Here is a 15,517-nt window from a genome sequence, read left to right on the forward strand (position 1 = left end):
CAAAGTTCAAATGATTACTAAGATTTTTTCTGCATGATTCTAACTACATCCTCTCCCATGAATAAGGTGAAGCACCTCACATTATACAAACTCTTGTTTTTATAATAGCTGGTGCCGTATGTTATGATTCGTCGTGCTTTGGAAGTTGGCAAAGTGTAAATTGTGCTAGTTTGCTACTGATACATGTCTTGGTTAGCTTGATGTATAATGCCTCGTCGATGTCCAGTCTTCTGCTGTCGCTGTATCAGCCGATTATTTTGCCGTTATTTGTGAGGATATCTCTGAAGTGAAAATGTGTTTATGCTCTATTTCCGTTCATTACACAACCATACTAATAAGAGAATGCTTCCACATAAACAATGATAAACAACTAACTCTGTTTTCACAAAGAAAAATGTTGCTTTCAGGGTTCGAATGAGAACTTGTTACACGGATGCGGAAATGGCATGCTGAAGCCGAAATGTGTATGTCCCAAAGGAAAAGCATTTAATGGAAAAACCTGCATACGTGAGTAGTACATGTAATCCAAGTTACACACTGTGTATATGTGTGTGTACTCACTTAGTTCTACGCAACTAATTGTGCTTGTAGTGATTGAGCTTAGGCTCTTTGTTCCCGCCTCTCAACTGGTGAACAGATTCTTGAACCTATTGGGCTCTGTCCAATCTATATTGGAAACTTTGTATGGATTCTTCCTCTATCACATCACTGCTTAATGCACTATATGTCAACTACTCTGACACTGAAAAATATATATCTAATGTCTATGTGCCTCATTTGGGTACTAAGTTTCCACCTTGTGTCCCCTTGTTCGTGTTTCACGCGTGCTAAATAGTTTGTCTATGTTCACCCTGTCAAGTCCCCTGAGAAATTTAAAGGTGGTTATTATGTCTCCCCTTACTCCTGTCTTCCTGAGAAGTGAGTTTTAGCTCCAGTTCCATTTACTTGTAGCTCATACCTCTCGGCTCTGGGACTAGTCTGGTGGAATACATCTGAATTTTCTCTAACTTTGTCGTGTGTTTAAATAGGTATGGATTCCTGGCTGGAGCTACATACTGCAGGATAGGTCTGATATAATTGGTTATAGGTGGCCTGGTCACGGACCGGGGAGACGTTGACCCCTGAAATCATCGCAAGGTAAGGTAACAAGGCCCTGAACGATTCCTTACACAAAATTCTAAAGGCAGTTCTTATGTTGGCAAATCCAGCATATGCCGCAGCTGATATACATTTGATGAGGATTTCTGGGGACAGGTTCGGTGTGATATCAATCCTCAGATCTCTCTCTAATATGACTATTGCCGGATTTCACCTCCCAGATGGTAACTTGTGTTCAACCTCTTCGTCCCTTCCTCTAATTTCATTACCTTTACGTGTCCACAAGTTAAACTTTAGCCATATTCTAAAACATTCCTCTAGTTTATCAAAGTCGTCCTGTAATCTTCATCTGTCTTGATTCGTCTCATAATTTTTACATCATCAACAAACATAGAGAGAAATGAGTCTATTTCCTCTGGGAAGTCGTTTACATATATCAGAAACAGCATTGGTCAAAGTAGTGGGACACCGATGGTGATATCTCGCCACTCTCATATCTTTCCCCTTCACTGCTCCTTGCTGTTTCCTGCTGCTTAGTATCCTTTATCCACTAGAGCACCTTATTTTCTACTCTTGCCTGCCTCTCCAACTATTTAAACCTTTTATTGGGTATTGTGTCAAAGGCTTTCTTACAGTCCAAGAAAATGCATTCTGCCAACCCTTCTCTCTTTAACCTAATTTTTGTCACTTGATCCTATAATTATATAAGGCCTGTGAAGCATGATTTACCATACCTGGACCCATGCTGGTGATGTGTTATAAAGTTCTTTCCCTCCAGATGTTCTAACAGCCTTTTCCTCGTGATCTTCTCCATGTTGCATGGTTATGGAAACTAGCCTGTAGTTCAGGGCCTCTAACTGTCGCCCATTTTTTATATATTGGGACTACATTAGCCGTCTTCCAATTTTCCATTAGGTCTCCAGTTTTCAGTTATCTGTGATACACCATAGAGAGTGAAACACTTAGTTCTGCTGCACCCTCTTTTAGAGTCCATTATGAGATTTTGTTTGGGCCAACAGCTTTTGTCACATTCAGCTTCAACAGATTCCTTTTGACATCATCACTGAGCTCAAATTCCTATATGGTGCCTTGGTTTGCCGCCTCCTTTCTTAGAACAAGGGCTTCTCCTTGCCCTGTTGTGAAGACTTGTGGCCGGTAGTGGAAAGGGTTAGAGGCACATAATGGGCTCGGGCACTGAATCCCATAATTCATTTAGCTAAGAAAGTTAAAATCTTGATGAGCTAGTTACAAAATTCAATATAATTAGTCACATCATCAATGGGATCGAGATCGACCAAGTAGTTTCTAAATGAAGCAACCTATATATATCTGATGAGCTAGTGTCACAATTGATATGTTTGTCCAGCACACCGTCCCCCATCCCGTGGGCAGTGGTGGATAGGTTACAATCACTTAGTTACTACCTACAGTTAACAAACTGGGGATATTTGGCTAACATTTCTGGTTGCAGATAATTTTAAGTAAAATATTTACACATCTTTGGAACATTAGTTAAAGGATTGTCTCTGAATTCACGTATCTTTTTGCACTCCATCACATAGCGACGGAGGGTGTGCGAATAGTTTTGTTGACTGGGAAGGCCTTATATAAGTGTAGGGTATTTGTGTAAGTGTTGGTATATGTACGCATGAAGGCAAGGTCTTTTGTGGAAGGAGAATCAAAGTATTTTTCGAACGTTGATGCAGGGTATCACAAGTAATTTAAAGTACGGTGTCTTGAATTCGACGATGGAAGGTATTGTTCCCTTTGATAGTTTAGCAAAGAGGCAACCGTGACCTGAAAGCTCAGCCTAGCTGATGAGCTGCACCTGAAAGCTTAATACTGATAATCTTGGTTATCATTGCATTTATTAATATATTTTTGTACATTACAGCTGACCCGTGCGCCAATGTGACATGCTCTCCTGGCGTCTGTGTTGTGGATCCCAAGGGCATTGCAAGATGTTACTGTCCTGCTGGTTACATTGACTCAGAGGGTACTTGTTCGCGTAAGTTCGCGGTATTGATTACTTTGTATTAGATATCGATTCTAATGTCTTTCAGTTTATAAAACATTTACTTGCTTGAACAAATCCATAGGGGCCGTGACGAGGATTCGAACTTGCGTCCGGGACATCCCAGACACTGCCTTAATCGACTGAGCTACGACAGGGTTAAAAGGCCTATTGACATAGCTCGGGTGCAGGGGGGGTTGTGTAAAAGCCTGGTTTGTGCCTCGGAGAGGCTACGGGATCCAGGAAGTTCAGTAGAACTTCGGTTTCAACCCTTTTAACCCTGTCGTAGCTCAGTGGATTAAGGCAGTGTCTTGGATGCTCCCGGACGCAGGTTCGAAACCTCGTCACGGCCCTTGTGGATTTGTTCATTTGATTCATCACGTTAGTGTGATCTCTGTGTGTGATTTACTTGCTTCAAATGCTCATACATGATATCTATGCGCAAAATGGTAGCAAAGTTTGAAAACTTTAAATAATGTCTAGATTTGTTCTAGATTTTTTATAATAAATTTTTAATTAGTTAAAAATCTAACTGATATGAGACATTAATTATTATACAGAATTGAGAAGTCTGTTATTTTGGAGACCATTAATACTGCAATGCCACTGGAACAGGGACCAAAAAGTAGCATACATTTGCTTGGAGTATATGGTTGCTAGGAATTCTGTCTCATATTCCTTACATTCGTCAAGATGAACAAACTCTCATAAACACCCTCTCTTATGCTAAGTCTTTGATCATTCCAGCCGCCTTGACCCTACCGTGACTCTTCTGAATATTCCTGTTTCCCATTTTCGTTTGAACTGTGTTGACCACAAAAGTCAAACGAAGAAGAATGGTCTCGGTTTACCTGTCTTCATCTTACAGTTTAATACAATAAACTAGTTCTACTGCTAAAATAAAAATGTAAAGCTATCCCTTTACTTTTTCTTCATGCAGTATGCATCTTGCAGAATTGAGCATCCCATTTCCCCACACCACATATAGGTGGCCCTGGTCGCAGACCAGGCCACGGGGACGTTAACTCTTGAAATCATCGCAAGGTAAGGTAACAAGGTCCTGAACGATTCCTTACACAAAATTCTAAAGGCATTTCTTATGTTGGCCAATCCGGTATATGCCGCTAATATCCTTTTGATCTGGGCTTCTGGGGACAGGTTCTGTGTGATATGAACCCCCAGATCTTTCTCTATTTGACTATTGCCAGATTTCCCCTCCCAGATGATAACTTTTGTTCAAGCTCCTCCTCCCTACGCCTAATTTCATTACTTTATATGTCCCTGAGCTAAACTTTAGTAACCATTTTCTAGACCATTCCTCCAGGTCGTCCTGTAGTCTGTCTATCTTCACCTGTCTTGATTCATCTCAATTTTTTCATCATCAGCTAACATTGAGAGGAATAAATCTATACCATCTGGGAGATCGTTAACATATATCAGAAACAGGATGGGTCCAGGTACAGAGCCCTGTGGGACTCCGATGGTGGTATATTGCCATCTTTGATGTCTCTTCCTCACCTCACAATTACTCGCTGTTTGCTGTTTCTTAGTATGATTTATTCACTAGTGCACCATACCTTTCACTCCTGCCTGTTTCTCCAACTATTATAACAATCGTTTATTGGGTACTGTGCCAAATGCTTCCTGACAGTCCAAGAAAATGGGATCTACCCACCCTTCTCTTTTTTGCCTAATTTTTGTCACCAAGTCATACAATTATATTACGCCTGTTAGGCATGATTTACGATCCCTGAATCCATGCTGGTAATGTGTTACAAAGCAATTTCCCTCCTGATGCTTCTTGAGCATTTTCCTCATGATTTTCTCCTTATTGCATGGCTAGGGAAACTGGCCTGTAGTTCAGTGCCTCTTGCAACAGGCAACAGGCATTGAGCTTTTTTAAGTGTAGGGAATGTTTTTTTGTGTAGGTGAAGGCAGTCTTTTGTATGGGTGAAAGCACGTTCTTTTCTTAAGTTATAAACAAAGTCTTTTGTGTAAGCGTAGGATATTTGTGTAAGTGAAGGGTATTTGTGTTAGTGTTGATAAGATCTTTTGTGTAGGAAAGGTGTTTTGTTTAAGCGTAGGATATTTGTGTTAGTGTAGGCAGGGTCTTTTTGTGTAAGGGGCAGTAAGGTTTCTTATGTAAATGTATGTAAGGTCTTTTGTGTAAGTGTAGGTAAAATCTTTTGTGCAAGGAGAATCAAAATATCGTTCAAACGTTAATGTAAGGTATATCGGGTAATTTAAAGTACGGTGTTTTGAATTCGACGATGGAAGGCATTCAGTTCTGTTCGATAGTTTAGCAAAGAGGCAACCGTTACCTGAAAGCTTAGCCTAGCTGATGAGCGGCTCCTGAAAGCTTAATACTGATAATATTAGTTATCATGGCATTTAATAATATATTTTGGAACATAACAGCTGACCCGTGCGCCAGTGTAACGTGCTCTGCTCCTGCTGCCTGTGCTGTGGATCCCAAAGGCATTGCTGACTGTTACTGTCCTTTTGGGTACATTGAAAACAAGGGAACTTGTTTGCGTAAGTTTTCGGTATTGATTACTTTGTATCAGATATCGATTCTAATGTCTTTCAGTTTATAAAACTTTTACTTGCATCTACTGATTCCTAATGTTAAATGCTCATGCATAGTATCTATGTGTAAAATGGTAACAAAGTTCGAAAACCTTAAATAACGTTTAGATTTTTTCAGATTCCAAAATTAATGAAATTAATTGTGGAATCAATTATATAAATAATTTTATTTAGTTAAAAGTCTAACTCATATGTAACAAATTAATTATTATACCGAATTGAGAACATTTTGTTACTTTGGAGAACATTAATACTATAATGCCGCTGGAACAGGACCCAAAAAGTATGGATTTTTGCTTGGAGTAGATGGTTGCTGGAATTCCGTCTCATATTCTTCACATTGGCTAAGATAAACAAACTCTCATAAACACCCTCTCTTATGTTAAGTCTTTGATCATTCCAGCCGCCTTGACCCTACCGTGACTCTTCTGAATATTCCTGTTTCCCATTTTCATTTGAACTGTGTTTGACAAAAGTCAAACGAAGAATGATCTCGGTTTACCTGTCTTCATCTTAGAGTTTAATACAATAAATTATGGTTCTAATACTAAACTAAAAATGTAAAGCTATCCCCTTTACTTTTTCTCCATGCAATATGCATATTGCCAAATAGAGCATCCCATTTATCCACGAAACATTCCCCTACACAGAGGAAATGCGATTTGTGCTTCACTCTCCGCAAAGTGTCTTCTCCCTCAGGAATAAATAACCAAAAGAGTACTAACCAACATTTCAAGAAAGCAATATTAATTATGTAAAATAATTTATTATATAATTAATTAAGAACGTATATATAATTTTATTCATATTATTAATAATTGCATATACAACCAAAAGTAAAGTGTGATATGTGATAACTAGGATATTCTTGCACAAACTAAGCAATCTCGACAGTCTAATCTGAAATATGCAAGCCTATGGCACACATTTTACCACCAGTAACTTTTCTTTTGATTACTATCTTAAATAATGAATATAAAATAATTTTTGCAGCAAATATGCAGAATAAGCAACTGGGCCCTAATAAATCTCTTTAATTTCAGCAAATCTCTGTGAATTCATTCTTTGCCTCGGTACATGTTTAACGAACGGATTAATAACTCAATGCGTGTAAGTATTAGCCTGTACATACTCATTCTAATAACAAAAACATGCGTACGTGCATATGAACTCACACACATACACACACACAGTGGTGCAGCTCTGTTGGTAAGAAAAGCTGTATTTTTAGGAGATGGTTATTCAGGGCCATGAACGTTTCAGTGACTATATAACAGGTACCATAGCAATTGGAGGACAAAAAATGATAGTCGTAGTCATATATATAACCCTCCCCCCCATCAAATGACAGAAGACCCTGACAGAAATAAGTGAGAAAAAACATGGCCACCATTAACATAATAGCGGACAGCTTCAGTCGATAGCAGGAACGGATCTGGACTACTAGTCATGTGAGACTTAAAGCACAGGATGACAAATTGGGAGGACATAGACCCACATGGAAGATCAGACACATGAAGGCCTAAGCTGATGGACGTGGCAACAAGAAACGTTCTAAGCCAACACATCAAGGGGACCGACAAGAACGAGAGGGGAAGATGAACCAGCCATGCTTAATCTGATATTTACCCTAAATGAGTAGGATATAAGGAAAGTTAAGTTGGAAAGCACGCTTGGGAATGAGTGATCACAATTTACTGAACTTTGAGTACCTGGTAGAGCTAGGATTTATCTCCCCAAAAACAGAACTAGGAAACAAAGGGCTGGCGTACCGAAAGGGAAATAATGAGGAGATGAAAAGTTTCCTAAGGGATATACTATGGGACACAGAACTCCGAGCCAAGTCCGTACAAGACATGGTGGACTGTCACCCAAAAATGTCGGGAGGCAGTAAACAGGTTTATCCCGGCCCAAAAAGAAAAATACGAAAAGCAAAAGAATCTATGTTTAATAGGGCATGTATGGAAAGAAAGGAGATGAACAAAAACGCTTGGAGGAACTTCCGAAATAACAGAACCCCAGAGAGCAGAGACAGATACCAGAGAACCAGGAATGAGTGTTAGTGTGAGAAGAAAAGCAGATAAAAAGTATGAAAATTATATAGCAAATAAAGCAAAGACCTAACCAAAGCTAGTCCAGTCACATCAGGAGGAAAACAGTGAAAGAACAAGTGATGAAACAGAACAGGTGAGGACAGGTATACAGATAATGACAAAGAGGTGTGGGAATAACTCAACAAGAGGTTCCAGGAGGTCTTCCCAACAGAACGAGGTGAGGCGACTGCGCTAGGAGAGGTGGCAGAAAACCAGGCAGCCTTGGATGGATTCGAAATTACAAGAAATGAGGTCAAGAGACACCTGTTTGGTCTAAAAGTGAGAAAGGTTTTTCGTCCAGACAGAATCTCACCATGGGTATTGAAAAAGTGTGCGGAAACACTTTACGTGCCACTCCCCATAGTGTATAGTAGGTCACTGGAGACAGGAGACCTACCAGAAATATGGAAGACGGCTAATATAGTCCTAATATACAAAAAGTGTGAGGCACTGAACTACAGGCCAGTCTCCTTCACTTGTTTACGATGCAAGGTGATGGGAGAAGATCGTGAGAAAGAACCTAATAACACATCTGGAGAGAAGAGACTTCATTACAAACCACCAACATGGGTTCATGGAGGGTAAATCTTGCCTCACAGCCTTGAAAAAATTCTATGATCAGATGACAAAGATTAAGCAAGGAAGAGAAGGATGGGCGGACTGCATTTTCTTGAACTGTCGGAAAAGCCTTTGACACAGTACCCCCATAAGAGGCTGGTACATAAGCTGGAGAAACGGGCAAAAATAAATAGTAAAGGTGCCCCAGTGGGTAAGGGAGTACCCATGTCAAGAGGATAACATCAGCGGCATATGCCAGTTTGGCTAACATAAGAACGGCTTTTAGAAACTTGTGTAAGGAATCTCTCAAAACTTTGTATACCACATATGTCTGACCAATCCTGGAGTATGCGGCTCCAGCATGGAGTCCATACCTAGTCAAGCATAAGACTAAACTGGAAAAGGTTCAAAGGTTTGCCACCAGACTAGTACCCGAGCTGAGAGGTATGAGCTACGAGGAGAGACTACGGGAATTAAACCTCACGTCACTGGGAGACAGAAGAGTTAGAGGGGACATGATTACCATATACAAGATTGTCAGAAATTGATAGGGGGAAATAAAAGACAGAATATTTAACACAAGGGGCACACGCACTAGGGGACACGGGTGGAAATTGATTACCAGAATGAGCCACAGAGACGTTAGATTTATTGTCAGTGTCATAGAAGACAAATGGAATGCATTTGGAAGTGATGTGGTAGAGACGCTGACTCCATACACAGCTTTAAGTGTAGATATGATAGAGGCCAGTAGGCACAGGAACCTGTACATTAGTTGATTGACTGTTGAAGATAAAACACAAAGTCAAGATAAAAAAAAACTATGAAAAATACTCGTCGCCAACCCGCGGTGGAATGGCCACCGAATTTTTTTAGCCTCCTCATCTCCCATCCACATCCTTTTAGAGAATTTCTATTCGTCATTCTTCCTCCTCCCCGCTCCCCCTTCCCCCTCCCCTCCTCCCGACTTTTGCAAGGTCTTTCGACATCGAAGACGGAAGAGAGCAATATTTTTGATGGAAAGATAAAAAGATTCACGAAAGCAAGGGCAGTATTCACGAATGATAGCAGAAATCATGAATGTAAGAGCAGTAGTCATGAAGGAAATAGTAGTAGTAGTATTCGAACAAAAGGCAGTATTCACGAAGGAAAGAAAGCTGTAGTCTTTAAGAGCACAGTATTCATGAAGGAAAAAGAGCAGAATTTATAAAGAAAAGTAATCAGTATTTCTGAATTAAAGGAAGTCGTATTTATGAAGGAAAGAAACTAAAATTCACAAAAGAAATACAGCAGTATTCAGGAAGAAATAAAGTAGTATTCACGAAGTAAAGAGGGAAGTATTCATGAAGAAGAGAACAATGTTCATAAAGGAAAGAGAACCGTATTCTTAAAGGAAAGAGGAGTATTCATGAAAGAAAAAAACAGCATTCAAGAAGGAATACAATAGCAGCATTAATGGAAAAAGGTAAAGAGTATTATTGTAGGAAAGAAGTATTCATGACAGAAACGAGAATATATGAGGAAGAGAGTAGTATTCATGAAACCATGAGTCACAATAATCACCACGACGACAATTATCAGTGACGTGTAATAATTATCAACCACCACTGACACAACAATCACTACCACCATAATTGCTTCGGTAGTGTCATAATTATCACCCACAGCTAACACAATCACCACTGCCACAATTATGTCAATGATGGTTCATAATTATCACCTGCAACAGACACAATAATCACAACTGCATCCTTTACATCTCTCTCCACCCATCATGATGAACTTACAGTAACATATAACTCCCAACTCCCTTGAATATATATCAATCTCACTATATCTCCTATATATTAAGCTACAAGTTCCCAGCTTCTCTGCCAACTTATTTATATTTTATTGTTAATCATCATAAAGTAATAAGACATCACAAAACATTTTAGAAAATATTAGATGAACGTTGGTACTTGAATTTTATGATGCAAAGACATATAAGCAACAAAAACAGCATAATCATTGCAATTGCATGTTGCAGGTAATCACCCCACAATGAGGAGCTTTCCATCATAAACAGCGATACACTTCATCATTGGAAGTGCATGTCATCAGTGCTATGAGAAGCCTTTCATTAAGGTCAACGATACAACACACATATCCCTGGGAACATTCAACATTTTGTTTAAAACGTGGGAACTAATTAGCAAAATATAAAAGAAAATGATTTACAACTTGAAGAAAGGGTGAAGAAGATATTCCACCCTATATTTAGTAAATATAGGGTGGAATATCATCCTCTTTAGTAAATATAGCGTGGAATATCACCCCATTAATAAATAAACCTTTCATATTCCTTGACTTGGCTAAGAACTTTTTGATGTTTTCTAATACGTAAAAATTCCCTTAGGCAGCAAAATATTTAGTTTTGGGGAATTCAGACACTTTCCAACAAGTACATCACACAAGTTTTGTTTATTTATTTACATATTATGAATGCTTTGGATCTTTTTATTTGGCTGTTGCAGGCAAAATGAGTAAAATTTAAGTTAGTATTATGTATAGCGTTATGTAAACTGTGCTTAGATTTATTGATATTCTTTCTGACAATCTAAAACTTCAAGGCTAGTAACAACAATCGCACAGCTTTTAACATTGAATTTATTAAGATATATATCCAGTATCCATAAACAGTTCCATAACATTTAGAAAGTAATGAGTGCCAATGATATTTGGAATTAAGTTTCATTTATTTAACAATATTATGTAATTGAAAAGCCTTTTACGTTTCAAAGCAATCAATAGCATATATAATTTTTTTTACTAATATCAAAATGGAAACAATTGTCTTTGAGTGTGCCGCCTGCTTTTAAATAAGTGTGTTCAATGCACATTTCGCTAGCATATTTTTTAAACTGGCTTCTATTCCTCCTCTGAACCTGCATTTGTTTTCCTCTAATTTTCTCCTTAAATATGGATAAATTCCAATTATATATATATATATATATATATATATATATATATATATATATATATATATATATATATATATATATATATATATATATATATATGGATAAATCCTCTAATTTTCTCCTTAAATATGGATAAATTCCAATTATATATATATATATATATATATATATATATATATATATATATATATATATATATATATATATATATATATATACATATATATATATACGAACAAGCCTGAATGGTCCCCCAAGCCTGAATATATATATATATATATATATATATGTTCGTATATATATATACGAACAAGCCTGAATGGTCCCCAGGACTATATGCGACTGAAAACTCACACCCCAGAAGTCACTCGAACCCATACTCCCAGGAGCAACGCAACTGGTAACTACAGTTCGCATTTGTGTTCCTCACGTGTGCCCCAAAGAATGAGGTGATTTGATAAAATGCTATGCCCAAGATTGACATCCGAGTGCCGGCGAGGAAGTGGTTCAAATAGCTTCGGCTATCACTTCCTTATGTCCGGTCGTGATGGTCAAGCGGATTAAGGCGTCCTGTAGTTTCCAGTTGCGTTGCTCCTGGGAGTATGGGTTCGAGTCACTTCTGGGGTGTGAGTTTTCAATCGCATATAGTCCTGGGGACCATTCAGGCTTGTTCGCATATGTATATATATATATATATATATATATATATATATATATATATATATATATTATTCCATTTTTTCATACCCAGAGCTGTCCCACGTTTCTAAAAATTTTTGTGAAAGTGGGTGACTATCACTAATAAGTATTTGGAATATCACCCTATTTAGTATATCTATCTTTCATATTCCTTGACTTGGCTAGGAACTTCAAACTGTCTTTAATACATTATAGTGCCCTCTAACAGGTTCCAGTTTTATTTAATGAAATGATTCACAATACCTGAATTTTTAGTTTTTATCACAGAAGGAAATCTCCTATTCTTGAATTACTTGTTAGATTTTAGTGTGCTGCACGAGATAATTTACATTTTGCATTACTGAGGCATTTAGCATAATCTGCAGAAACTTTATTTGGTTCATTTTCATTATATATTTTATGAACTTAGTTTACTCTGAAAAACGCTATCTGTAGATATAAAAGAACTGAATAATTACTTTTTATTAAAAGATTGTGAGAAAGATATTTAGTACTCGTTTCTACATATATATAATGGTAATGTTCCCGGAATTTTTTTCTTCTAATATTTGTTTATTACGAATTTAATTATAAAAATATATATTTAAACACACACACACACACATACACACACACATACACACACACACACACATATATATATGCGAACAAGCCTGAATGGTCCCCAGGACAATATGCAACTGAGAACTCACACCCCAGAAGAGACTCGAACCCATACTCCCAGGAGCCACGCAACTGGTATGTACAAGACGCCTTAATCCACTTGACCATCACGACCGGACAAAATGAGGTGATAGCCGAGGCTATTTGAACCACCCCACCGCCGGCACTCGGATAGTAATCATGGGCATAGCATTTTACCAAATCACCTCATTCTTTGGGGCACACGTGAGGAACACAAATGCGAACAAGCCTGAATGGACCCCAGGACAATATGCAACTGAAAACTCACACCCCAGAAGAGACTCGAACCCATACTCCCAGGAGCCACGCAACTGGTATGTACAAGACGCCTTAATCCACTTGACCATCACGACAGGACAAAATGAGGTGATAGCCGAGGCTATTTGAACCACCCCACCGCCGGCACTTGGATAGTAATCTTGGGCATAGCATTTTACCAAATCACCTCATTCTTTGGGGCACACGTGAGGAACACAAATGCGAACAAGCCTGAATGGTCCCCAGGACAATATGCAACTGAAAACTCACACCCCAGAAGAGACTCGAACCCATACTCCCAGGAGCCACGCAACTGGTATGTACAAGACGCCTTAATCCACTTGACCATCACGACCGGACAAAAATTCAGGCTTGTTCGCATTTGTGTTCCTCACGTGTGCCCCAAAGAATGAGGTGATTTGGTAAAATGCTATGCCCCTGATTACTATCCGAGTGCCGGCGGTGGGGTGGTTCAAATAGCCTCGGCTATCACCTCATTTTGTCCGGTCGTGATGGTCAAGTGGATTAAGGCGTCTTGTACATACCAGTTGCGTGGCTCCTGGGAGTATGGGTTCGAGTCTCTTCTGGGGTGTGAGTTTTCAGTTGCATATTGTCCTGGGGTCCATTCAGGCTTGTTCGCATTTGTGTTCCTCACGTGTACCCCAAAGAATGAGGTGATTTGGTAAAATGCTATGCCCATGATTACTATCCGAGTGCCGGCGGTGGGGTGGTTCAAATAGCCTCGGCTATCACCTCATTTTGTCCGGTCGTGATGGTCAAGTGGATTAAGGCGTCTTGTACATACCAGTTGCGTGGCTCCTGGGAGTATGGGTTCGAGTCTCTTCTGGGGTGTGAGTTTTCAGTTGCATATTGTCCTGGGGACCATTCAGGCTTGTTCGCATTTGTGTTCCTCACGTGTGCCCCAAAGAATGAGGTGATTTGGTAAAATGCTATGCCCAAGATTACTATCCGAGTGCCGGCGGTGGGGTGGTTCAAATAGCCTCAGCTATCACCTCATTTTGTCCAGTCGTGATGGTCAAGTGGATTAAGGCGTCTTGTACATACCAGTTGCGTGGCTCCTGGCAGTATGGGTTCGAGTCTCTTCTGGGGTGTGAGTTTTCAGTTGCATATTGTCCTGGGGACCATTCAGGTTTGTTCGCATTTGTGTTCCTCACGTGTTTCCCAAAGAATGAGGTGATTTGGTAAAATGCTATGCCCAAGATTACTATCCGAGTGCCGGCGGTGGGGTGGTTCAAATAGCCTCGGCTATCACCTCATTTTGTCCGGTCGTGATGGTCAAGTGGATTAAGGCGTCTTGTACATACCAGTTGCGTGGCTCCTGGGAGTATGGGTTCGAGTCTCTTCTGGGGTGTGAGTTTTCAGTTGCATATTGTCCTGGGGTCCATTCAGGCTTGTTCGCATTTGTGTTCCTCACGTGTACCCCAAAGAATGAGGTGATTTGGTAAAATGCTATGCCCCTGATTACTCTCCGAGTGCCGGCGGTGGGGTGGTTCAAATAGCCTCGGCTATCACCTCATTTTGTCCGGTCGTGATGGTCAAGTGGATTAAGGCGTCTTGTACATACCAGTTGCGTGGCTCCTGGGAGTATGGGTTCGAGTCTCTTCTGGGGTGTGAGTTTTCAGTTGCATATTGTCCTGGGGACCATTCAGGCTTGTTCGCATTTGTGTTCCTCACGTGTGCCCCAAAGAATGAGGTGATTTGGTAAAATGCTATGCCCAAGATTACTATCCGAGTGCCGGCGGTGGGGTGGTTCAAATAGCCTCGGCTATCACCTCATTTTGTCCGGTCGTGATGGTCAAGTGGATTAAGGCGTCTTGTACATACCAGTTGCGTGGCTCCTGGGAGTATGGGTTCGAGTCTCTTCTGGGTAGTGTGAGTTTTCAGTTGCATATTGTCCTGGGGACCATTCAGGCTTGTTCGCATTTGTGTTCCTCACGTGTGCCCCAAAGAATGAGGTGATTTGGTAAAATGCTATGCCCAAGATTACTATCCGAGTGCCGGCGGTGGGGAGGTTCAAATAGCCTCGGCTATCACCTCATTTTGTCCGGTCGTGATGGTCAAGTGGATTAAGGCGTCTTGTACATACCAGTTGCGTGGCTCCTGGGAGTATGGGTTCGAGTCTCTTCTGGGGTGTGAGTTTTCAGTTACATATATATATATATATATATATATATATATATATATATATATATATATATATATATATATATATATATATATATATTTAATATATTTTGAGCACTACAAACATATATTAGTGTACTACAAAACACGTTAAATGTATAGGAAAAACAGTTTTCATATATAATTCTTTTTAAATAAAAATTCATATAATTTAGGGCATAAAATATAGAACGGTAATCAAAATTTGTCAATAAAGGTGCAAAACAGCTTTTTAAAGGAAAGAATTCAATTATGGTTCATGTTAAATGCGTTCATGTCTGCACGTGTTCTGTTATCCTTTAAATATCAGAATATATAAATTGAAGTGGGTGGTAAAGTGTGCAATAAAAATATATATATAAAATGGATGTATTCCT

General features: G+C 39.3%; 1 protein-coding gene across 4 annotated transcripts in view; it reads left to right on the plus strand.

Moving 5' to 3' along the window:
- Positions 1-10,667, plus strand: part of LOC123752571 (adhesive plaque matrix protein 2-like) — a 53,669-nt gene extending 43,002 nt beyond the window's left edge. For 3 of the 4 annotated variants that reach the window (XM_069316571.1, XM_069316570.1, XM_069316572.1), the window contains 4 exons: positions 2,993-3,106; positions 5,531-5,647; positions 6,745-6,811; positions 10,382-10,667. In XM_069316571.1, coding sequence (XP_069172672.1) covers positions 2,993-3,106; positions 5,531-5,647; positions 6,745-6,811; positions 10,382-10,385 — 302 coding nt within the window. In that variant the 3' untranslated portion in view covers positions 10,386-10,667. The remainder of the gene's footprint in view (positions 1-2,992; positions 3,107-5,530; positions 5,648-6,744; positions 6,812-10,381) is intronic. The other variant, XM_069316573.1, reaches the window with a different exon arrangement.
- The last annotated feature ends 4,850 nt before the right edge of the window (positions 10,668-15,517 follow it).

The sequence above is a fragment of the Procambarus clarkii genome, chromosome 84, assembly GCF_040958095.1.
Source record: "Procambarus clarkii isolate CNS0578487 chromosome 84, FALCON_Pclarkii_2.0, whole genome shotgun sequence".
Taxonomy (NCBI): Eukaryota; Metazoa; Arthropoda; class Malacostraca; order Decapoda; family Cambaridae; genus Procambarus; species Procambarus clarkii.